We start from the raw sequence: 25,862 nt of genomic DNA, 5'->3' as shown, positions 1-25,862 counted from the left end.
TCTAGCGCGCGAGGCGTGTTAAATAAAACTTCAAAATTCTCACCACACCAGTATGGTATAGGTAGGTAAGTTTTAACTTCTAGGACATAGGTGTTTTGAAAAGTAACTCCTACGGGGGTAAAAATGGTACCCGATGCGAAGCGAGGGCGGGTCCACTATGCATAATATAGCAGAGAAACACTGATAATTTTAGAGGTTTCTAATGTGATGTTGTAAATTAACGCATTTTTTGCACTTAGCATTGCACCCGTGCGAAGCCGGGGCGGGTCGCTATAATCTACACTAATATTATAAAGAGGAAACATTAGTTTTTTTGTTTGTAACGAATAGGCTCCGAAACTACTGGACCGATTTCAAAAATTGGTTCACCAATCGATAGCTAATCACATCCTTTATGAGTTTTCCTTTATGATAGTTTCGCGAAAATACTGTTTTATAAATCATTATAAACTAAATTTGTAATAATTTTGATTTAAATTTATTAGAAATTTAATCGATATTGGTTCTAAGTATAAAGATTTCGCTGTGATATCAAATTGAAATTTTAATTTTAGAAATAGCACGTTAGATTAATTTTAGTAATAATGCCACAAAATCGACTCCATTGACTTTTAGAATCAAGTAGCAAAACAGAACTAATCCATAATAATAATTGTAGTTCCTATTCTACAGATAGCGCCAAGTTTTGCTCGTTAATTGTTTTTAGGTTGCCACATCGCAAACTGCTTTAGCGAGGTACTTAATAACCACTCGATACAATTAACTTAACGAGGTATTTATTACTATAGATATTATTCTAAATATGATGTATTGATAATTATTATAATCGAAAATTGTTTCCACCATAATATGTCGATACCGACTATGATATTCCATATATTCCTTGTGCCATAATATCGATTAGATAATCGATCACTAATGATATCAATTGCCAATTCCGTTCAAATGATTATCGAGCAACACTTGCTACACTAGTCGCCGGTTCGCATGTCGCATAATATAAATAATTTGATTAGTCATATTCACTGACTGTTCATATTTTTTCCTCGATTCCTCGTCGCCGGTTCTTTGTTTGTCAACGTTCAGTCCAACACCGTGTAGGTGTTGTTATATTGATGAGATACCTTTGATTTTTATGGTCTTTTAGTCCAGTTTGTGTACAATACGTAATAGTGGACAAATAATCTCAGGTATGTACGTGAATTAGCAATATTTACGCTTAATTATAGATTTTGAAACGTAGCCTGGTATAAATAACTATAATTATTAATTACAGTTGCCGGTGACTTGCGTGAAAATGGGGAAAATATTTATATTTTTCGTGGCACTTTCTGTCGTTTGCGTGTCCGGATTTGTTCGGTGAGTACTTTGATAGTGCTGTAATTACTCTTTTCATTTCTAGCATCAGTATCTTGAGATATTAAGTATTATTTTTGTATGATATTTACGTCATTAACACGATGAATATAATATCCCAGGTTCTGGGAAAGCAGGGGGAAATAGTGGATGATAAAAATGTTTAACATCAAAAAATAAAAATGTAACTCATTTGCTTCTAATATAAAAATAAAATGCATAAAGAGGTTTTACAACAGATTGTCTCTAATATTATTATAATTCCATAATAATATTACTGACTTTACCCACTCCATGTGGTGATGAAGTAGCAATGCAATCTATATTTCTGTAATCACTCTTTCAGTCCAGGATATACTAAGAATCCACGAAGGGAGCAATGTACCATGGTTAAAAATAGTTGTCTGTTCCCTTAGTTAGAGAAGGAAAACTGGAAATAAAACCCCACAACAGGCTATTTGCTGACCATCGTGGCAATAGTAGACTAATATTATCTTTTATGCCAATAGACTCATATCCTAGTAGTCCAATATTAGTAGGTTGGTGTGATGACATTAATTTTAACCTCCTGTAACAGTGGCCATTAGGTATATGATGCAGATTAAAGTATTAGAGAAGTAAAATCAACTATGGTATGTTCCTGCCGGGTAAGGAGTCAATATTACTCTGCATGCCTACCATCCTAAAATAAAATAGCATATGTTAGAAATATGAAAATGGGGGGCAATTAATAACAACAAATGTTTGATTGAAATGACAAATTTCTTATCTATAACTTGCTATAACCAGTGGACCACTATTTATTTTATTATTCTATATTTTATAATCCATTTTGATAATAGAAAAGAAATTTCATTTTTGTTTTTTTTTTTTGGGAAATAATATGTTTTTAATTTTATGTTAAATTTGTTATACTATTGTCTGTACAGCTCATGTGTAATTGGAAAGTACATGATATGTGTATGATGCAGGGTGCCGCTGTACCGCATGCAATCAGTGCGTGATCACCTGCGTGAGGTGGACACCGACCTCCATGTATACCGCATGAAGTATGCCGTCTCTGGGCCGGCCCCCGAGCCACTCTCCAACTATTTAGACGTATGTACTACTGCTAACTATCAAATAAAAGCATTGTTAATAATATAATATTGAATATTCTTACTTTAGTCATTTATCTTTTAGTTTTAAACTGAGTTTAAGAAGAGTGAGGTTGTAAATTTGACAAACTTGGTCAGTTGTAAACCGATTTGAAAAAATATTTTTTATCTGAAAGGATATATTTATAGACTAGTCCTATAGAAATTTTATGAAAATAGTTTAGATTTAGACCAAAATAACGAGTGTCATAATCAAAGTAGATTTTTTTTTATGGGACACAAACTGTAGCCATAACGTTTTGTTTCATGATAACAAATTAATTTAATCAGGAAAAATATATGACAATAAACCTTATTGGTTATGAAAATGATCCATGATATTTACAACAAAATTATATGGAAGATATAATATTTTTTTGTATATATAATATTTGGGCGATATGTACAAAACTAAATATGTTTTCTATTAGAGATCCTTTTCAAATTCCTGGTAAACTATAATATTGTCTATAATATGAAGAGGCTCGCTGATAACCTCGCATCAAATGTTGGCGTTATCAGTTGGTCATGCCATTTCTCAGTGGCTCCGTAGTGTCACAAGAGGTGTACTTGAGGTCCGTATCAAAAATATAACATTACACAATGATAAAGCAGCGCGCTACTAATTATAGTTATCATAAACTAGTTTTATTAAGTGTTTGTAAACAAGTCGAGTGTTATTCTCTTTAACTTCACACAGAACGTACCTTATGTACCTCTTTAACTGTACAATGTAATAATGTTGTGTTCTACAAAACAGTTTTTTTTATACAACTTAGAATGGCAAACAAGTTGATGGCCCACCTGATGGAAAGTGGTAACCGTCGCCTATAGACATGAGCAGTACCATGGACATAACAGAGTATACTGTTTCGCCCATGATACTTCTCATGCGTTGCCATTCCTGAGGACTCAGGTGTTATTCCTCTGTATCAATTTGAAAGCATTTCCTTTCAGATGAAAAAAACCAATTTCGTTTACAACTGACTATTGTTATGAAGTAACAAACATAAAAAAATAGAACCGAAACAAGAACCTTTCTGAAGTCGCTTGAAAAAAAAAACAATAGCATCCTTTTAAGGGAGTGTTCTGCCAATAAAACTATACACTTTTTTTCAAAGGAATGTACATTGAAATACCATGATAAATGTTGAGCTTCCATACCAACGCGGCATATTCAACTGTTAATATGACGAAACTCTTTCTCAACATGTTTTTTTTATAACACTTTCTAATATTTTACCTGTTCTGCTAATAAAGCCGTCTTTTTTTTAATGTATGATAATGTAATGGTAACCCCGCCCGCGCTATCGGTATACGCTGGCGGGGCACCAGTCTATCGTGATAAATTCCACTAGAATTAACCACAATGGTTTCCAGGGGAACTGCGTGGAGGTCGACCTGATAAGTAGATAGATAATTTATTTACATTACTTACAGCACACAAATTACAATAAAAAAACATATACATAATACACAGTAAAAGAGATAAAAGAATGAAAATAATAAAGCAACAAAACAAAAAAAAAAACAGGTGTATTGTTAGCAATAGGTCGGTTAGACTCCATTACTAACAATCCCTTTCCCCCTAATAAAGAGGACTAGGCTATACCTACATATATATAGCTTATAAATCCCGCAAAACAAATAATAGCCTTTATTTATTTTTGTTTATACAAGTGATACGTTTTGGTTGTTGACCTCTCGACCGCCTTGCTTTGTCGCAGTTGCTGTACTACTAACGCTTAAATCGACAACTGTGTCTTACTATGACTAGTAATGTTAATATATTGTAAACCGTTGGTAAACATTATGTCTTTATCTTACTACTGTATTAATAAAGTAAGCTTGTTACACAACTAGAAAGAAAAAAGCAAAAAGCAGACACTGATTCTATGTTAGACAAATCCTTGTGCAAGTAAAAAATAATTGTTCTATTAGATTTTGTTGCTGCAGCAAAACATTTGTCTTTTCTGGTATTTAAATTTCATCTTACATTTTAACCGATTTAAAAAAGAAAGATACATAGTTCGGTTGTATTTTTGTAAGTTGGTTACCTCATCACCCCATCATTTATAAACCAATTTAAAAACTAATTTTTATCTAAAAGAATATAACATTTTTACAGAGCGGTCGCATAGAAATTTTATCAAAATCGGTTCAGTAACTTAGTTTTTAAATCAAACAACTAAACTTTGCCACAAATAATTTTTTTTTTTGAACAGAATTTAAAATTATTTATAGTTAAATGTCCTGACTAGATTCGTACTAAGTGTACAATGGTTCATTTGTACTTACCACGTGATGCAGACTTTATTGTTGTGGTACAAAATACTTGTAGATAAGTACACGGGGCGATAAACGATTGTACATTATATGCTGTTACAGTCATTCTTGTAATTGTTTGTATCTAAGTTTACTATTGTAATCTTTTAGAGAAAATAATAGAGTATCTATCTATGTATATGCAGTTGTATAGTGCCCACAGTACAAGTTGTACCTAGTTTGCTACTAGAGGGCGCGATATACAGTTTGCAGGGTTGTATTAATTTATGCGTTGTGTGTGCGCAGGCGCAATACTTCGGGCCGATCTCGATCGGCAACCCGCCGCAGTCGTTCAAGGTGGTGTTCGACACGGGCTCGTCCAACCTGTGGGTGCCCTCCAAGAAGTGCCACTACACCAACATCGCCTGCCGTTAGTACCGCACCATACGCACCATACGCGTCATACGCGACATACGCACCATACTGTCATCGTCCTGTACACAGTGATTGCTGTTGTGAATCAGGACTTGGGTACAACTTCCGATTGGACACAATCCTGACTAGAGCTAGGATTTTTATGCAACTTAGAATGTCAAATAAGCTGACGGCCCACCTGATGGAAAGTGGTAACCGTCGCCTAAAGACATGAGCAGTACCATGGACATAACAGAGCATACTGTTTCGCCCATGATACCTCCCATGCTTTGCCATTCCTGAGGACTCAGGTGTTATTCCTCTGTACCCTGTAAGTTCACTGCCATATCCAACCCTTTAAACCGAAACACAGGCATACAAACACAACTGCTTCACGGTTGAAACACGAATGGGACAGAGGTACCCAAGCAAACGACTTTTATACAGTCTCTCTCTGGTAACTTAATGCATATATAACATTCCCCCTCAGGTTAACTTTGGCGTGTGCCTGTTTTGTTATGTCTAGATGCTGTTCATGAGCAATGCTTGTCATCAGGCTGTTGGCTTGTTGGACATGTAATGAATCAATAATTATATGTGCCTACTGTAAAATCAAGCTCGGAAGCGTGCCTCGGGAGAGGGCTCTGTCCTGCAGTGGACTGCAGCAGGCTGTGATGATGATGATGATGATGATGATGTATTTACTGCAATTTTTATAAGATTACTATCTTAGATTATATAGATAAAGTTTCGAGCCTCAAAAACGGGTCAATTTTTTGTCAGCTAATTGTCAAATTAGCTAAAATGTATCTTGGCATATTATCACTACATAGTATAAAACAAAGTCGCGGTCGCTGTCTGTCCGTCCCTATGGATGCTTAAATCTTTAAAACTACGCAACGGATTTTTAAGCAGTTTTTTTTTTTTTAAATAGATAAAGTGATTCAAGAGAAAGGTTTATATGTATAATACATGCATAATATTGCAGAGAAACATTGGTAAATTTAGAGGTTTCTATTGTGATGTCGTAAATAAACACATTTTTTTGCGTTTATAATGCGAACGCTGGCTGAACACCACGAGATAAATCAAAATAATGTACTACAGTATTGTACACCTTAAAAAGATCAACAAAAAAGTCCGCGATGGTACATGTCTATCTCTTAAGGGTTACAATAACCATTTTTTATCCTTTACATTTTACGAGAAAAAGTGGCTTATTTACGAAGTGATTTTAAGCAATACAACATTATTATTTTTCCAATTTAGTATCTTAATTACATTGTCCATTTAATATAGATCAATATGGCCCTTTACAGCATGAAATTTAAATGGATATTTCCGAAGTTATCACAGATTTAAACTGCAGGGACACAGCGGTGCGGCATTGCACCCCTGCGAAGCCGGGGCGGGTCGCTAGTTTAATAAAAAAAATAAGTATTCACGCATTAAAAAGATGCAATAATTATAAAACAAAATAAATATAGAATTTATAAAGGAATCACTCGTTTTATTACGCAAAAATGTATGAATATTTTGAGCCGTTTTTCTCGAAGCATTTCTATGGAGACTATATGGTATCTGTATGTAATATATCGTCATAGTCGTAGAATACTGACGGATGTTTATATGTAGTCTTCGTCAGATCCGTCAGTATTCTACGACTATGACGGTATGTGACACGTTGTACGCGGTGCGTGTGTGTTGCAGTGTTGCACAACAAGTACGACAGCAGCAAGTCGTCCACGTACCGCAAGAACGGCACCGAGTTCGCCATCCACTACGGCTCCGGCAGCCTCTCGGGCTTCCTCTCCACCGACGAAGTCACCGTGAGTACCGCGGCGCCCCCTGTCCGCACCACAACACTTGCACTTACACTACTAACATTGATACTTGAAGACACCACCCCGGCATACACAGACCATCAGTGTATGCCGGCTGAAGAAACCCAGTGACCCGGTGGTCGTCGCCTCCGGAGTAGAAGCCGGGGTAGTGGGGTACACCCCGAGGCCCGTACCTCGCCCGCCCACACATCATCCGGCGCACAAGAGATGTCCATGTTGTTTGTTTTGATACTCAGTGCGCAATGTGCAAACACCTTATGAATTACGCCACTCGTAGTAAAGTTTCAAATCCGTGCATATCAGTGTTTAAGACAACACTAGTAGGGGTTTTATACTAGTTTAATAGAAATATTCACGGTAAGGGGTAAAATAATTATTAATACGTGCACGCGCGCTGCGAGGATTCTCCGTACGCGTCGATTTTAGAAGTAAAATAAATCGATGAAGTAGACTATTTCTAAATGGCGTATTCATGCAAATTATACATTATTTTTTAAGTTACACCTTCAGAAATGCAACTATAAAAACCGCATCCAATTTGGTGTAGTAGTTTTGGCGTGATACCGAAACGAACATAAAATTTCCAAAAATTATTGATTTAGCTTGTATCGCTCTTATTACGGCCCCTCATATTAACTTTTTCAAATATCTTCCATGTACATAGTCTAGTGACAATTTTAATATATTAGTAAGAAAGAAAGAAAGAAAAATATTTATTTGGCGCATAATAACAACTACAAATTAAAACATGAACAATTATCAATTTAAAGAAAAATGAAGTACAAAATAAGCTTACACCTAATAAGAAATTATGCGACCAAAATGGTCACCACTCAGCTAAGTGTTTAGGCCTTCGTACATAATGCCTAAACGCTGATGTGTCGGCGCACCAGGTGGGCGGCGTCGCGGTGCGCGGGCAGACGTTCGCGGAGGCCATGTCGGAGCCGGGGCTCGCGTTCGTGGCCGCCAAGTTCGACGGCATCCTCGGCATGGCGTTCAGCAGGTATTCACCAGGTCCACTTTGCACGGCTACTCATTACGCTGGATCACTATGTTGTCTCAATCATTAGCTATTTGTCTTTTTTTTTATACAACTTAGAATGGCAAACAAGCTGACGGCCCACCTGATGGAAAGTGGTAACCGTCGCCTATAGACATGAGCACTACCATGGACATAACAGAGTATACTGTTTCGCCCATGATACCCCCCATGCGTTGCCATTCCTGAGGACTCAGGTGTTATTCCTCTGTACCCTGTAAATTCACTGCCATATTCCACCTTTCAAACCGAAACACAACTGCTTCACAGTAGAAACACGAATGGGACAGAGGTGCAAGCAAACAACTTTTGTACAAAGTTTCCCTCTGGCATAATAAATGAAATATATTTTTCTTTCTTCATAAAACGTCAAAGTTCTATAAATCCGTTTAAGCTATTGAACTGTTTTGTTTCTTTTTTCTCGTGGCAAATTACTAATTTAAACAAACAAGTGACAAAACAATGTAATAGTTATATAAAATAGGTTTGTAGCTATGAATTATTTTAATTTGTTATTCATTATCAGTTGTATAGAGAGCGGCGCCGTCACCACCATGTCGGTGGTGACGACGCCGCTCTCGACTGTGACAGTGTGAATGTGTGGTAACTAACGTGCGCGTATTGTGTGGACAGCATCTCGGTGGACGGCGTGCCGCCCGTGTTCGACAACATGGTCGCGCAGGGACTCGTCAAGCCCGTGTTCTCCTTCTACCTTAACAGGTACGCGACACACCGCAACTGATAACGCCACTCGTATGGAGTGATCCATGCTGGTGCGGTACCAGCTAGCAAGTGGGGGACAGGGATTGTTAGCAATGGAGTTTGACAGCCCCATTGCTATCAATATACTCAGGTCGACCTCCACGCGGTTCCCCCTGGAAACCATCGTGACTAAATTATCGTTGAATTCGTCACGATGGGCTAACTGACCTGCTTCATCCGCACCTACCATCCTTCACTGGTGCCCCGGTTACTAACAATCCTGTCCTGTTTATTTATTTAAAACTAGCTAATGTCCCCGACTTAGCTGTTGTCCGCGTGGTATTTGTTATTCCTTTTTAGTATGTATCGATGTATGTATCTACCTATTTATTATGTCTGGCAATACTGGACCAAAATTAACAAATCGACGTGTCGTTCTCACTCTTTGCCTTAGGTCACGATTACTTAAGCAGGTTTTGAACTAAGTTGTATAAGTTACTATAGTTTTTTTAATATCCCACGGGAACTCTTTAATTTTCCCCGATTAAAAGTATCTAAAATATGAACCGGGGGTGTAAGGTACCACCATGCAAAATTTCATTTAAATCGATTCAACAGTTTCGAAAATTAGTCCATATAAACGGACAAACAGACAGAAACAAAAAAAAAAATTAAAAAAATCTGTGTGTTCTATTTCGTTTCTAACATTCCTCCGACTCGGGTTTTAGCATTTTAGTTTTTTCTATGTACAGACATTTGACCTGTATAGTTATATTATATGTATAGCTACGTAGATTGGAGGATATGTGTGGTGTATACAGGGACCCGCAGGCGGCCCAGGGCGGCGAGATCATCCTGGGCGGCTCGGACCCGGCGCACTACCGCGGCAACTTCACCTACGTGCCCGTGCACAAGCCCACCTACTGGCAGTTCGCCATGGACCGCGTCCAGGTCAAGGGCGCCACGCTCTGCGCCAAGGTACGTGCAGCGCGATACCTAAGGTTTTTCCAAATAACTATAGCATAGGGTTCTTCAAAAGGGGGTAAAGAGATTTCTTCAGGGTCGGCAACGCGCACTTAATACCCCTGGTATTGCACGCGTTCATAGGCTACGGTAACCGCTTACCATCAGGTGGGCCGTATGCTTATTTGCCATCTCAGTGGTGTAAAAAAAACCACGTGTGGTGCACTCCCTTCAGTTCTGTATCCAGACGAGTTTAATGGCACGTTGAAGCGTCTTCTATTCTTTATATATATATATTCAAGGTATACTGTCATGTACAGTAAGTATAATTTAGAATCAAACATATGCATTCAAAGATTGATGTCCGAAGTACCATTGTTTGAACGATCCGCCTGATCGTAAATGGCGACTACAGTCCATGAACACTATCAGGAGTTGGTGGCCCGCATCAAATTAGAACAAGCACAAATAGATCAGTCGGAGGTGCAGCTACCATGCAGATTTTTTTTTTTATACAACTTAGAATGGCAAACAAGCTGACGGCCCATCTGATGAAAAGTGGTAACCGTCGCCTATAGACATGAGTATACTGTTTCGCCCATGATACCCCCCATGCGTTGCCATTCCTGAGCACTCCGGTGTTATTCCTCTGTACCCTGTAATTCACGCCATATCCCACCCTTCAAACCGAAACACAACCATGCAGACAACTGCTTTACGGTTGAAACACGAATGGGACAGAGGTGCCCAAGCAATCGACTTGTGTACAAAGTTTTCCTCTGGTAAATAAGAGAAAGCAGATAAGAGTATGGTAAAAAAACACTAATAGCTTCTTAATTATTTATTAAGAAGCTATTAGTGCTGATTACTTGTAGGCTTTAGAGCAGTAAAACTGTAATAAGTTTACACAAAATCTTTACTGTTTACTCTACTAAAGGTAATATTTGTTGAGTATACTCATATCATTGTAGAGGCGTCCACCTTTAGAAATCAGTAAGGAACACAGTGGTAGTTTCGCGAGATTCCCCTACTCTTCGCAGAAGGTAATGCTACGTTGTACGCCGTGGTTTAGTGACCTATCTACCTATATCTACGGTGACAGTTGCCATTTCCACTAAATAGATAAGGTCGAGTATCATTGCCAGTAGTAGAGAGTGAACTGTCCGCGCAGGGCTGCGAGGCGATCGCCGACACGGGCACGTCGCTGGTGGCGGGCCCGGTGTCCGAGATCGCGGCGCTGAACAAGGCCATCGGCGCGACGCCGCTGGCGTTCGGCCAGTTCGCCGTCGACTGCACGCTCATCCCGCGGCTGCCGCCCGTCGCCTTCACCATCGCCGGCAACACCTTCACGCTCACCGGCGCCGACTACGTGCTGCGCGTGAGTACTCGGGGCGCTGGCCGCGGGTTCGACCCCCGCTTCATACTAACATTTGTATTCATGAGGGTGCCCGTTTTTATGTATAAAACATAATGTACAAAAAATATATTTAAGTATGTCTGTCAGTTGTAGTCGCACAAAAATAGAATGATACAAATCATATTGCATCTACTATTCTTGTGGGACATAGACAGGCAGACAGAAACCTTCATTTTTCGTGGAATATCCATGTAGAATTGCAGATTTTTTTTTTCAAAATATAATTATGATATTAGAACTTTATTTGGATGAATGGTGTAGGAGCCAACTGAGCTGTCCGGCCGACGTGACAGTAATAGGCTAAAATCTAACCGACTAGTGGGAGGGATAAACTCGAAAAGTACTTAACCGATTTTAAAAATTCTTTCATCTATAGAAAGCTAGATTTGTATGAGGGAGTGACGTGGACTGTATCTTTGTAACCTGTAACATTTTGTCTCCTTGTAACATTTCCGTGGACGTGACATGTGATCAGTAGCATGTGTGTATGTGTCTGTGTGTGCGTGCGCGCAGGTGTCGCAGTTCGGCAAGACGGTGTGCCTGTCCGGGTTCATGGGGCTGGACGTGCCGCCGCCCAACGGCCCGCTGTGGATCCTCGGCGACGTGTTCATCGGCAAGTACTACACGGAGTTCGACGTCGCCAACAGGCGCGTCGGCTTCGCGCCCGCCGTCTGAACGCCGCCGCACGCTCGTATCCGTTAACCATACACCGTTTACATATATGTATAGTGAGCAGATTGAATTTAATAATGTAATTCTATAAATATATATGTATATATATATAAAACATTGCTGTGAATTTTAGACTCTTCCAGTCATTTTGTCTCTCGAGTCTTAGGCTTAGCGCTAGCTAAGTGCTAACTTTCGATGTCTACGAATGTTCTATGTCTTTAGGAAGTCTGTATTAACTCGTCTCAAAACTAGCTAAGAAGCTTGGCAAGTAGTTTCGTAGACCGAACAACTGCGTCAGCTGATTATGTTAAAAATAGTGAAGCCAAAGAAATATAATTTGTGAGGCTCGTGAATGTGATCACTGTATTTACTGTCGCTAGTTAGTTAGTTAGTTAGTATACATTTATGTCGATCACTATAGCGCTGTTTAGATGTTTTGACCTGACCTCACTAGCTGTTAGCACGCGACCAGAGTGTCAGTGTGTCCGCTCGCCGACTGATACAAGCATGAAATCATTGTAACAAATACTATTTTATTCTAGAAAACACTGTTTTATTACATCATCATGACAATATTTCATTAATTGTAGGTGTTTACTCTATTTATATTAGCATTTACATTAGTTGGTTTCTCAATAAAAATATAAAGTGTAACATCGCATCCAATATATACAAGATGCGTACATGAACATGTACATGTCCATCGAGCCACGACCAGAACAACTTGTAAACAGTCGTTGCAGTAGTCGTGTTGTATTGCAGGCTCTAATGTAAATGTAATAAATATAATATTACAGTTTGTTTAATGGAAATAAAATATATATTTTTTTTTTTTAATTCAAATGTTTTTTCATTTTCATCATCCTGCTTACTCTGTACTAATGTAATCCCAACTGAGCTCCGTATGACATAGACGCGCTTACCCTATGTGTTTCTTCCACCTTCGCGATATTATTTCATTATGTAACCAAACGATCCAAGACCAGACTAAGGGTTGTGCTTGGTTAATTTGGTTCAATAAGTTGTACGCTGGTGGCGCCCCACGCGGCTCGTTTGCATCTCAACTTTGATGCAAACATAATTCTATCTATACAAATATCTTATGTTCCTATTATTGGCTTCATTGGCCATACATACATTCACTATTATATATGAAACATCAAAACGCCCGGCCGGAGCCTGTCGGGGAATAAAATCAAAGTATTCATTGTATATAATGAAATTTAGTTATTTAAACTTATAATTTAATAAATTGATTTAAATAAAACGTTTAAAGTGAAATACATTGTTCATACATAAATTATAATTACAGTGATGTGACAATAAATCATCTGACATGTAGTACGTGGGAGCGGTACACTCGCCACTCGCCAGTCGCCACTCGCCACTCGCCACTCGCTTACTCTAACACTACACAACTACACTACGTATTATACATTACGTTCGCGTCTCCTAAATTGTTCCGTTTGTGTTTTTTCCTGAACTTTTTAACATACGCTTCCACTAGTGCTTGAATCTTCGTCGGGTTGATCTCGCCCGACTTGTTGTGACAGATCTGAAATTGAAGTACGGCGGTCAAGACGGGGGATAAACATTTATAATCAGGTTGATCGACAGATAGGTGGAGACTATTGAGGTCACTATATTTTCCATTCCAAGCGCGTTGTAAGAAAAGGTTGTAAAACAAGTGAAAATTAGTGGAAAGAAACCATGTCTGGCGCCGCTCGGCCGCAGCGGTAATAATGTAATTCTAATAGATTTATTGCAACACAATTTTTATTTCGTTATTAATTTCATGACAATTTCAACAAAACTTGGTTTCCTTGTTAAGTTCTCTTTAAACAATCTATGACTATAACAGCTAATGGGGTAGTCGGGTGAAGCTGACGGCCCACCTGATGGAAAGTGGTAACCGTCGCCTATAGACATGAGCAGTACCATAGACATAACAGAGTATACTGTTTCGCCCATGATACCCCCCATGCATTGCCATTCCTGAGGACTCAGGTGTTATTCCTCTGTACCCGATAAATTCACACCATATCCCACCCTTCAAACCGAAACACAGCCATGCCAACACAACTGTTTCACGGTTGAAACACGAATGGGACAGAGGTACCCAAGCTATCGACTTTTGTACAAAGTCTCCCTCTGGACAATAATTTGGTTTATTATCAAAGTTCCTATTATTGGAAATTTAAATGATACGATATTTGGTGTCGGTCAGATTCGAACTGACGCTTTTGCAGTCTATAAGGTAAGGTAATAATACCACTAGGCCACGATGCGCTCAATGTATGTAAAGATTAGAACGCGGCGCTGGTGGCAGGGATACACACCTTGGGCACGGCGCGGCGCAGTATCTCCTTGTACTCCTCCTTGGTGACGTGCTTCTTGTTGTAGTGCGGCTTCAACACCAGCTTCACCTCCTCCACCACGCGCTCCTGCCGGTTCAGCTTCTTCAGGAACTGGAACATGAGGCGCAAACACATGAGTCCTCAGGAATGGCAACGCATGGGGGGTATCATGGACGAAACAGTATACTCTGTTATGTCCATGGTAGTGCTCATGTGTATAGGCGACGGTTACCACTTTCCATCAGGTGGGCCGACAGCCAGTTTAACATTCTAAGTTGTATAAAAAAAGAGGATTTTTGTTACAGTAAAGATACGCGTTTAATTAAAAGAAAATTTAAGTGAATTTTGTTGAATTTTAATTACTTTCTAAAATATTATTTAATGAAAATTTAATTGACCTGTTAATGAAATTATAAATAAAATAGAAAAAGTTGATTTTTACTCAATTATTCTCTGACCTTTCATTACCTATCCACAGCCCCGGGATAGTCTGTAGACATCCCGTACTCCCGGAATTGAAAAACAGGCCCAGGACCGAATTCCCTATCTACGACACACCCTTACGACTCCGAAAGAGTAGTAAACTAATTCACTAAAATTAAATATCTTTTCTCAAACATGCTTGAAAATGTGAGCATTATATTGACAATCTTCTTCGAGATAAATCAAATTTGCCGTACTGGCCAGATACATGCGGGCAGTGGCCGGCAAAAGTTGTATGAAAATCCATATCTGTCGTGTTTTGCGGCCAGATAAATTACTATGTAAACTCATATCTGTCCTGTAATTTAAAAATGGAATGACCTTCTACTTCGAAACATGGCTACCAAGGAGAGAGAAAAAACAAAGGAACATTATGGCGCGTGAAAAATTATTATTGTTCGTTATTCGTCATTGAACTTAAAAAAAAAAATTTTGATTTCCGCGACTTGTTTGAAAAAAGTACTATACAAGCCTTGGCCACAACTAGGCATTGATGGACTCACGTATGTGTGCCTCGGCTACGCCTCGACCCACATTTACACATTCGTCCATCAATGCCTTAGCAGGCCGCTGCAGAAATGTGTTATAACAATATGAATAATAATAGTTATCCAGTGCCCACCCCAGGATACGAGCGAAGCTTTTATGTGCTAAGATATAAACATGTCTAAGAGTACAAAATGTGCCTTTTATCAGGAGCCACGCCCCTCCTGGAATAGTAATCTTGAATACGCGCATGCGTACGTTACTCAATCACACTTCAATTATTTAATTAATAAAGCTATATCCTAACTTAACACGTATAGTACTTCATATATTGACGTACGCGACTAAAGCCGCGGGAAACAACTACTAACTAATATTGCTCAGATATACGCTGTAAAGTCAGCTATAATGTATCACTTTTATTTCCAATAAATCTACTGATGCTGCGTGTAAGTGAATATTATTCGGTCTCACCTTGCTCTTGACTTGCATCTCGACAGCGGAGCTCGGCAGGTCGTCTAATATCTTCAGGTTGTCCTCGTCTATTTTGACTCCCACTTGCGTTTTACCTGCGAACCGAAGCGACAATCAGCGTGTGCGTGCTGCCTGTACTCATCATGGGGGTACGTGATCACTATTGCCGCACCGAAAAGTGATAGTCAAAACGATACTGCTCCATAAAGAGAATCGGAACTAAGTACGGATACAGTATGGCAAAGGTCACTACACGGGGCGGCGGGCCGGGTTACCTTTCTTCCTGTTCAGCTTGACGGGCACCTTGGCGGCGGCGTGTGGCGGCGCGCGGTGGCGGCGGCGCGGCGCGGCGCCGAACAGCGCATCGAAGGCGTCGCGGCGCGGCGCCGGCGGCTCGAACAAGTCGCCGAAGTCGCTAGAGCCCGGCGAGTACGGCGACTCCGCCTCCGCCTCCGCCTCGCCAGCCTCGCGGCCGCGCCGCGCCGGTAGCGGAAGCCTCGATATCTTCGTCGCCTGCATCGGCTTGATCGGGTCTGACTTAATCGGCGACGGCTTCGCGAGGAACAGCTTCGGCGGCTGCGGCCGCGTCGGCTCCGGCAGGACGATGCGCACCGGCGGCGCCGCAGACACCGGCGCCACGGACGCGGCCGGCGGCGCGGCCGCCTCGCCCGGGCCGGCGGCCGGCGGCGCAGCGCCGCTCGAGGCCGGCGCGGGCGTCGCCGGCGGCGGGGACGGCGCGGGCGGTGCCGGCAGGTCACCGGGCGGCGGCTCGGGCGACACGTCGCGCGTCGACTGTAGTAGCGCCATCACCTTTGAACACCAGATTTCGTTAGATTTCAGAAACTAAAAGATTTTATATCTTATAAAGATATAAAATCTCTTATTTTGAATTATCTTAAAGGATAATTCAAAATAATCATCAATCATTTCAGCCAACAGTTGTCCTACTAAACATAGATATAGAGTTATAGTTATGCTAAATTGACAATTATTAAACTTCTTAATAAACAATTTGCTCACTGTACTGCACGCACGCACACAGAAATGACTGCACAGTAGACATCTCCCATACACTACCTGTGTATGGGAGTGAGTCACCTACAACCACTGATGCAATGCACTTGTGGTGGTTGTTCAATCACATAAATAATGGCCCTGCATTTTCTGTATGAGCTTGTCTTTCGTGAATCCAGTTTCTTGATCAGTTGTCAATTTTCGAGCTATCACCATATCGGCCGTTAACAGATCAGTGCTGAACGTAGGCCTTCCCGATAAGGGGAGTGTTGCACCCGCAGTTTGATCATATTTTAGGAGGTATGAAAACATTTTAAAAGCATACGATTCACTAAAATTCAATACACAGTATATAATGATAGGAGATTTCAACGCTAAACTCAGCAAAAGGAAAACAGATGCGCTGAAAGTTTGGAATAGAACAACAAGGGCATCAGTTGTTCGATTTCATAGAGGAGGAATTCTTTGTAAAGCAGTATTTCCAGCAGCACTTCCATAGAAAATAAACTTGAATTAGCCTCGACGAGTACACGGACAATGTGATAAATGACGATATCGTCAGGACAACTAATCGCCAATTGTTCAAGGTTGGCGCGAACGACCGGTTTCGAACAGCTGTGATATGGTAACGTGACGTATGACACGTTCCAACAACATGGCAGAATGTATGAAATAACTTCCTAATATTATATCGCATATTAGCATATATACATAGAAAAATGTGCTGGAGTCTGGAGCTGAGAGATTGCGAGTATCTCGCAATCTCTCAGAAACTATTGCGAATATCTCGCAATCTCTCAGAAACTATTGCGAATATCTCGCAATCTCTCAGAAGCTATTGCGAATATCTCGCAATCTCTCAGAAGCTATTGCGAATATCTCGCAATCTCTCAGAAGCTATTGCGAGTATCTCGCAATCTCTCAGAAGCTATTGCGAATATCTCGCAATCTCTCAGAAGCTATTGCGAATATCTCGCAATCTCTCAGAAGCTATTGCGAGTATCTCGCAATCTCTCAGAAGCTATTGCGAATATCTCGCAATCTCTCAGAAGCTATTGCGAATATCTCGCAATCTCTCAGAAGCTATTGCGAATATCTTGCAATCTCTCAGAAGCTATTGCGAGTATCTCGCAATCTCTCAGAAGCTATTGCGAGTATCTCGCAATCTCTCAGAAGCTATTGCGAATATCTCGTAATCTCTCAGAAGCTATTGCGAATATCTCGCAATCTCTCAGAAGCTATTGCGAATATCTCGCAATCTCTCAGAAGCTATTGCGAGTATCTCGCAATCTCTCAGAAGCTATTGCGAGTATCTCGCAATCTCTCAGAAGCTATTGCGAATATCTCGCAATCTCTCAGAAGCTATTGCGAATATCTCGCAATCTCACAGAAGCTATTGCAAGTATCTCGCAATCTCTCAGTAGCTATTGCGAATATCTCGCAATCTCTCAGAAGCTATTGCGAATATCTCGCAATCTCTCAGAAGCTATTGCGAGTATCTCGCAATCTCTCAGAAGCTATTTAATTTCATCATCCAAAATGATGTAACGCCAGAGAAGTGAAACACTGTGGTTCTATTTTTCAAAAAGGGTGACAATACCCTGCTGAAGTACTATCGGTCTATAGAACGATATGTCTTTTGAACCGCATAAACGTATTGTTTACTCGAGGACATCAATGCCATGCTCCTCCATCACCTCGAGTGTTCTCAGCACGCAGGTTTTAAGATAAACATTAAGAAGATTAAAATTATGTATAATATGATACGAGTACCTAAAACGTTACGGTCGAGAACCCTCGGTGAGTACTGCAATGATCCGGAACAACTCAGACTGAATGAGTCTAATTTTGACCGAGTCAGGGTACAATTTGGCTCGGCAGCGGCCGAATAACTGCAGCAATCTGCTCAATTAGAACAACACGAAGCTCGAAGTCTAAGATGTTTAGCCGATGCGGGTCATCAGCAAATTCTGGTAAAACCAGTGCTTCAACTGCTTCAACGAAATAAAAAGATCAGACTCACTTATTTGTTTTCATTAGGTAGTCAAAATTACCTTCTCGATAGGAGAGAGCGGGCGGCGGTCGATGACTTCGTCGGCGGACATGTTGGTCTTCTGGGCCGCCTCGAGCGTCATGGTGGTGCGGACGGGGCTGTCGGCGGCGTGCGGCGCGGCCGGCGCGGCCGGCGCCGGCGAGCCGCGCGGCGACGCGGACGCCGAGCGCGTGGGCTCGAACGGGTCGTAGGCGTCCGGCGAGCTGGGCGGCTCGGGCGGCGTGTTGGGCCCGCGGGGGTCGGCCGCCGCCTCCGCCGCGCCCGCCGCCGCCTCGCCCGCGCCAGCGCCCGGCTCCGGCGGCGTCTTGGGGCCCGCCGCCGGCTCGGCCGCGGCCGGCGCCGGCGCCGGCGCCGCCTCCTTCTCGCCGTGCTCGCTGTCGCTGAGCACGATCACGTTCCGCGGCGACGGCGTCAGTTCGCGGAACGGCGAGCGCTCGAGGTCGATGATAGCGACCGGGCGCGCCGTGTCCGGCTCGGGCTCGGCGCGCCGCTTGCGGCGGCGGCGGCGCTCGCGGCGGCGCTCCCGGCGCTCGCGGCGCTCCGCCTCGCCCTCGTCGCGGTCGCGCTCCTGCTCCTTGAAGCTGACGCTGACGAGGATGTTGTCTCCGGACGTGAACACCTCCTTCGAGGCGCCGGCGAGGTCGCGCGCGCGGCGGTGGCGCGGCCGCTCCGAGTCGCGGCGGTGGCGCGGCGTGCACGGCGACAGCTCGGGCGGCGGCAGCGCGGCCCGCGGCGCCGGCGGCGCGGCGGCGCGCGGCCGGCGGGGCGGCGACGCGTCCGGCGGCGGCGTCCGCGGCGACAGCAGACGCGAGTCCACCGAGCCGGGCGACCAGGCGGCGGCCGGCGCGGGCGGCGCGGCCGGCGCGGCGGGCGACCGGCGGCCGCGCCGCCTCCGCGGGGACTTGCGGCGGCGCGACGCGGCCCTCTCGGAGCGCGTTCGCCGCCGTCGCTTACCGGACTTAGGCTTCGGAGTGGGCGACGGGGACGCGGACCGTCGTCGCTTACGGCCGCGCGAGGCGGAGCGGCGGCGGCGCGGCGAGGGGCGCGGGGAGGGCCGCGGCGAGGGCCGGCGGCGGCGGCGCGGCGGCGAGCGGCGCCGCGGGCTGGCCGAGGCGAGGCGCGGCGGCGTGGCCGAGCGCGGCGTGAGCGACAGGCGCGGCCGCGAGTGCGAGCGGCGCGGCGACGGCGAGCGGCGCAGGCGCGGCGACGGCGAGCGGCGCGGCCGCGGCGACGGCGAACGTCGGAAGCGGGGCGACGGCGAGCGGCGCAGCCTCGGGGAGGGCGAGCGGCGCGGGCGCGGGGACGGCGGCGAGCGCAGGCCGGGCGGCGAGCGCGAGCGCGAACGCGAGCGCGAGCGGGAGAGCGAGGGCGAAGGCGAGCGAGAGCGCGGCCCGGGCGACACGTCGCGCCCGAAAGGATCCTTCAGCTTCCTCCTCTTCTCGGAGACGACGGTGCGCACGTCGTACCTCTCGAGATCCTTCCGCTTTTCTTTTCGCTTCTGTTTCTGCCTCTCCTTCTCGGTCGCGTCGGCGGATCCGCGTCGCTCCTTTTTTCCCTTGTTGCGCTCCTCCTTGTCCCTCTCCCTGTAGTTCCGCTCCTTCCCGCTCTTGCTGAGTTTCTTGAACGCGACTTCGCTCTTTTTATTCTTATTTTTGCTCTTCTCCTTTCCCTCCTTCTTGGATTCTTTCTTCTTTTTTTTCTTTCCCTCGTCCCGGTCGTCGCTTTTGGTCTCTTTCTTTTTATCGACTATCTCCCCCTCCTCGCCGTCGATCGCCGGGGTCGCCTTGGGAGGCGAGGACCGCGAGCGGTCCGATGGCGCTTTCTCATTATCGGAGAACATTTCGTTGCCCTCGTCCTCCGATATCATTTCTGTGTCGAGACCCTCGATACCTTTTTCTTTTTCTGTCTCTAATGAGGTATCCTTCGACTTGTTCTCATCGAGGCAGGGGGTGTAGCTTCGCTCGTCCTCGGTTTCACTTATAGACTCAGTCATTTTTTCTAAACCTTCTTCATTTCGTTCTACCGAATCTTTTTTCAGTGACTCAGAATTCATATGTAAATCTTTATCTGTAATTTCGTCATTATCCATATCTGAATGAACTTCATTTTCTGACTTCTCATCATACTCCGACATCTCTACATTATTTTGTTCCTCTGCCTCCTTAGTTTCTGTATTAGCAGTATTCATTGTTTTGGTTTCACTAGTATCATCTTCTGTTAAATTATCATCTCGCTTTGGTGATGCTTTTGCTCTATCATTTTCATCTAGAATCTCACTTTCTTCTGCCTCTGAAGGTTCTTTAATTATGTCAGCAGTAGTTAATTCAGTTGTAATATTTTTGTCAACTGATGGAGCCCTTTCTATTTCCTTGTTTGCGTTTTCATTATCCAGTACTTTCTCAGGACTTTGTTTATTAGACACAAAGTTTTCTTCCTCTAGTGGCTCAGTTTGTTCAATTTTTCTTTCTTCTGTATTTAATGTCGCCTCGTCTTCACTTTTATCTTCCTCCTCTTCATCATATAAGCTTATTTGCCGCTTAATTAAAGAAGGAGTATTAAGTTTTATTTTAATAGGATTACGAGTATTAGTTGTAATAGGACACCTTTTAGAAACCTTTTCTTTGTACTCTTCTTCAGATTTCTTTTTAATACTAAACTCATTGTGAGATTGCTTACTCGAAATTACAGTAGTCGAAATAGGTTTCTCAGTATCTTCAGAAGAATTATAGACTGGAGCAATGTGAGTTGCTGATGTGGTTTCCGGCACGTCGTCATCTTCTTGGACAAGATCTTCGAGTTCATCACGAAGCGGTTGGCTAGGTGCTTCCAAGGATAGGATATTAGAGGTATTAGCTATATGGACACTAGTGGCTGAATATATAGAAAAATTTGGACAATCTCCATCCGATTCGTCATCGCTCCTATCGTCGTGTAAATTTGCACCAGATGGCCCAATTAAATTTATATGTTCTTTGAGTACCTCTTTCACTGCAGTGTTAAGAACATTAGGTGGCACATTAATCACACTAGCGTCGATGCCTGATAATATGTTTTGTACATTAGAATGCGAGGTGGGCGGCTGGGTGGGCGGCGGCGGCAGCGGTGGCGGTTGTGGTACGTCGGCACTCGCCGGCGTGTTATCTTCATCAGCGTACTCATCGTCGTCATCATTGGTGGGCTCCGTAGGGTCATACTTCTCAGTATCGATCACAAGTCCTGAATCGCTTTTTTCATCCTCAGATTTTTCAACTTCAGGTGTTTTGTCAAACTCAAACATAGGTGGTTCCGGCAGAGGCTGATATGTATTCGCTGGCTTCTCCTGGCGTCGACTGTCATGAGCCATGTACGATTCGACATTATCGTTGCTTACAGTATCTTGTACAGACATTTGGCCCATTCTCATATCTAAAGGGTTTTCGAAACCACCAAACGAATGTCTAGCCTGTGAGGGTGGGAAGTCTTGGCGGGGTCCGGGAGCCCCGCTGTATGGCGACCATGAAGAACCCACACTGTATCTACCCTGGTCATTGAGCCTCTGGTTTGGGTTAAGTAAAAAGTTTGCATTTGGACCCCTACTATTCTCAGCATGTGGTGGCTGTCTTCTGTTGCGTTCAAAATTGTTATCATCATTGTGAGAATACTGGTGTGGCCTCCTTATGTAGTTACCATATGAATCAGTCTCGTCGCGGCGATTATTATTTTGTTGATAAGAGTTCCCTTGCCTATTTTGATATCCACTATTATAATTGTTCTCGTAGTTGCCACTTCTGTTGAAGTTATTAGGATTATTTTGTTCTCGGTGATAATTGCCGCGGTAACCGCCACCCCAACCGCCACCACCGCGAGATTGCCCTGGGTAAGATGGCACTTTCTTTGCGACATCTTCCCCTTTTGACAAGTCAACTTTTTCTTCTGGAGTAGCTGGTACTTTAGGTTTACTATGTTCACGAGTCTCGAGTTTAATATTTACATTGCCATCTACGGAAATTGAAACCACAGAATGTTTGGAGTGTAGTAATGTTTGGCTCTCGAGTATACTTGAAAGGATATCTGGTGCTGCTGATGCGTGAGGTGGGGAATCTATTGTAATACGTTTTCTGCGACTCTGGAATAATATGTTTCCAAATTATAGAATGAAATCAATACATAATATTAAAAACCTTTATTAATTAAAAATGTTTAAAATATATACCTGTCTGAACATATTTAAAATATTGGACGTAGGTCTGACTGCCACTGCAGTTGTAGCACCTTCAGAGACATCATGCTCTTCTTCAGAAAAGTATTCAAGCTGGTTAGGATTCCCAAATAAACTCAGGGATGGTATGCCAGCCCTGTGGCGTTGTATTGATAAATTTTGCACCCCACTATTGCCAGCAGATGCTTGTGCTAGATCTTGCCTCTGATCAATCTTCATGGTGGCGAGCTTCGCTTGAACGCTGGCCCGCATATACGATCGCCGCGCGGCCGTACGCGATCGTCGCTTTTTTGTCTAGATAAAAATATAAAAAAATTAAAAATATGAAATATAAACCATATATATATTTTACAAAAATAATAAGACACTTACTCTCCGTTTCTTGATCTTTCTTTTTATTCTTTTAGTGACAGGGAATTTGCCATTTTCTTCCACTTCATATTCAATAATAACAGTTTTGGTTTTTCTTCTCTTATACCTTCGTCTCTGTGTGCCAGCAGTTCTTCGTCTAGTTGTTGTATGAGAGCTGTTCCTAGTATTCGGTGGTGCCCGGGATTCACGAGATGTGGTTGGTTCATCATTATTCCTGTTATTGCCCCTTCGTCCAGTTGATGTAGAGGGCTCATCATTAGTGCTAAGATTTCTAGAAGACCTTCTTACATTACTGGGGTCTCTGAGAATTACGGGTCTGCGACCCATTTGTAAATCTAAATCTATAATTCCATCAAACAAGTTATTAACTTCTGAAAGATGTATAACACCCAAAAGATCATCACAATTTGGGCAAAGCCATTGCTCTACCGGTATCTGGAATATTAATTATATCTGTTAGCAAAAATATAAATTGTGCAATTAAAAATAATCAATTATTATTATATAGTTTACATTACCTGTGTAAGCGGGGGTGACAGGCAATGCATGTGGAATCCTAGGTCGCAACCATCACAGAGCAACATTGTTTCCTCATCGGTTGCACTGCCACAAATCTATGCACACATAGTCATAATAAATAATTTATTTAAATATTAGCACACAAAATTGATTACTATCAATATAAACTTTGTTGTATTAGCATACACCAGGTAAGCACTGATCCAGATCTTTTTCTAATAATAACATAAGAACACTAATAGCATTATTATATAAATAATACATCAATTAAAAAACCAAAAACAAGTAAATAGACTGTTTATTTAATTAAAACAACAATAAAAAATTAACAAATGGCTAAAACAAAAATGTTCTTGTGTTAATTCCTTACATATTATTATCATTACTTTATCTATATTATTTTTAAATGAATAAGTAATTGGAATAAAAAGAATGCACAAAAAGCAAAGAAAAATGAATTATAAATATAACTAACCTCACAGAGGGTAGGATCTTCGATGACCAATAGATCTACAGATGGCCTGCGTTCCATCACATTCACAGGTTCTGTTCTCAACACGGAACCTCCTGCACATGCTCGCACAACAATGAAATCAAATGTCATTCTATCCACAGGACATGTATTCACATTCTTAGACCATTCTGTGATGCAGTCCAAGCAGAATATGTGCTCACAGCTCTGAGGTGTTCCCACCTCCTGATCTGTAAACCGTAATAGACAAATAGAGCACTTCTCAGAGTTCCCTTCAGAGCTATCTGACGCAAAGCCAGATTTGGGATTATTTGGCGTGGGAGTAGGTTTGGTGGCAGACGAGTGGTCGGTGGCCCAGCCCGATGTATCACTATCGCCGTCCGAGTCTCGCAGTTTGGGAAGAGCCCGCCGGCGCCTTGTCCCTGGGCGAACCACTGAACTGCCACTGCTGTCGGTTTCTGCATCGCTGATAACCTGAAATAATGCACATCATCACTAGCAATGGCACTAATCACGAAATAATTCACTTTACGAGTTCCAAGAGCGACGTTTACCCTCAGTCTCTTCCTACGTGTACCAGTCGCCCCGACGGATTCGTCGCTGTCTGAGCTGGATTCCGAAGGCAGTACCATCACCTTCTTGATTTTGCGCTTAGGGCGCGGCGGTGAATCCTCGCTGCCCTCGTCGCTCATCTCTTCTGAGGATGTAAACAGCGATCGCTTTAAGTGCTTAGTACGCACGACACGAAGCACGAAACTGCAAAGGTGTAAATGACCTTTGCAGATTTATTTTCACATCTGTTACCAGATTCCTTAGGTTCATTTAGTTAGCTAGTAATATGAAATATTTATGTTGACCAATGTTGCATGCGCGTAACCAAAAATTAATATATTATTTTGACAGCAAGCCGCTATTGATGGTTAGTCGGCCATTTTCATTTCGGATGAAAATGCAACAGTGTTGTCAGTTCGGCCAAGGGGCAATTCTGAGGCATCATTATATTCCTCTTAATCTAAGATTTGAATTTGATAATTTTGCGAAATTACTATTTTATAGACCACCGTAAACAAAAATCATAATAATTTTGACTTAAATTACTAGAAAATTAGTTTTTATTGATCAATTAAATAAAGATATTGCTGTGATATTATATTTTAAATTTAGAGATAAATTTGGAGAAAGTGCGCCTCAAAATCGACCATAGTATGTACCGAACATATAAACTTATAAAAAAACAAAACATTTTAAACTAGCAGTTGCTCGAGGCTTTACCCGCATTGAATAGTTATATACTATTCAAATATTATATACTATAAAGTATCCTACTAAATTAGGATATAACGTACTCGTTTACTAGGGGGTAGTCCCTTGATTATTAGTATTATATTATCTATTGTAATACAGACTACCAGTCCCTTTGTTAGCAATATACCCTGTCAAGTCGACCTCCACATGGCCCCTCTGAAAATCATCGTGCTGAACTCCAGGTGTATTCATCACAATAGGCTAACTCACCTGCTTTTTCATTCTTACCTATCATCTCTCACTGGTGGAGTGAAAATAGGTTGTTAGTAATGGGGTTTACGAGTCCTATCGACAATAATATACTTTATCGGGTTTATTTAC

General features: G+C 42.5%; 2 protein-coding genes across 2 annotated transcripts; one reads left to right on the top strand and one right to left on the bottom strand.

The window, feature by feature from the left end:
• Positions 1-961: 961 nt before the first annotated feature.
• Positions 962-12,645, top strand: LOC113509730 (lysosomal aspartic protease). The gene is made up of 10 exons (XM_026893135.3): positions 962-1,190; positions 1,277-1,359; positions 2,328-2,454; positions 5,064-5,187; positions 6,882-7,000; positions 7,909-8,018; positions 8,688-8,774; positions 9,578-9,734; positions 10,891-11,097; positions 11,650-12,645. Exons 2-10 carry the CDS (start codon positions 1,298-1,300, stop codon positions 11,809-11,811), a joined length of 1,155 nt encoding a protein of 384 aa, XP_026748936.1. The 5' UTR covers positions 962-1,190; positions 1,277-1,297; the 3' UTR covers positions 11,812-12,645.
• A 370-nt stretch (positions 12,646-13,015) lies between these two features.
• On the bottom strand, positions 13,016-25,194 carry LOC113509823 (PHD and RING finger domain-containing protein 1). Its single transcript, XM_052898807.1, has 10 exons — positions 24,791-25,194; positions 24,240-24,710; positions 23,764-23,859; positions 23,246-23,680; positions 22,868-23,167; positions 18,677-22,780; positions 15,884-16,418; positions 15,609-15,703; positions 14,148-14,276; positions 13,016-13,363 (listed from the first exon to the last, which is right to left on the bottom strand). The coding sequence occupies exons 1-10, from the start codon at positions 24,926-24,928 to the stop codon at positions 13,232-13,234; spliced, it is 6,435 nt and encodes a 2,144-aa protein (XP_052754767.1). The 5' UTR covers positions 24,929-25,194; the 3' UTR covers positions 13,016-13,231.
• Positions 25,195-25,862: the final 668 nt, after the last annotated feature.

This window comes from Galleria mellonella, unplaced genomic scaffold (assembly GCF_026898425.1).
Source record: "Galleria mellonella isolate WM207_F2 unplaced genomic scaffold, CSIRO_AGI_GalMel_v1 utg54, whole genome shotgun sequence".
In the NCBI taxonomy this organism is placed as follows: domain Eukaryota; kingdom Metazoa; phylum Arthropoda; class Insecta; order Lepidoptera; family Pyralidae; genus Galleria; species Galleria mellonella.
Note: the sequence above shows the minus strand (reverse complement) of the source record. Positions and strands in the feature narration are given on the sequence as shown.

Coding starts and splice junctions, on each gene's coding strand:
- LOC113509730 (XM_026893135.3), top strand. CDS start 1,298: ATGGGGAAAATATTTATATTTTTCGTGGCACTTTCTGTCGTTTGCGTG. Junction 2,455..5,063: donor CACTCTCCAACTATTTAGAC/GTATGTACTACT, acceptor GTGTGTGCGCAG/GCGCAATACTTCGGGCCGAT. Junction 7,001..7,908: donor TCTCCACCGACGAAGTCACC/GTGAGTACCGCG, acceptor TCGGCGCACCAG/GTGGGCGGCGTCGCGGTGCG.
- LOC113509823 (XM_052898807.1), bottom strand. CDS start 24,928: ATGAGCGACGAGGGCAGCGAGGATTCACCGCCGCGCCCTAAGCGCAAA. Junction 23,681..23,763: donor TGTCACCCCCGCTTACACAG/GTAATGTAAACT, acceptor TTAATATTCCAG/ATACCGGTAGAGCAATGGCT. Junction 16,419..18,676: donor CGCTCTCTCCTATCGAGAAG/GTAATTTTGACT, acceptor TGGTGTTCAAAG/GTGATGGCGCTACTACAGTC.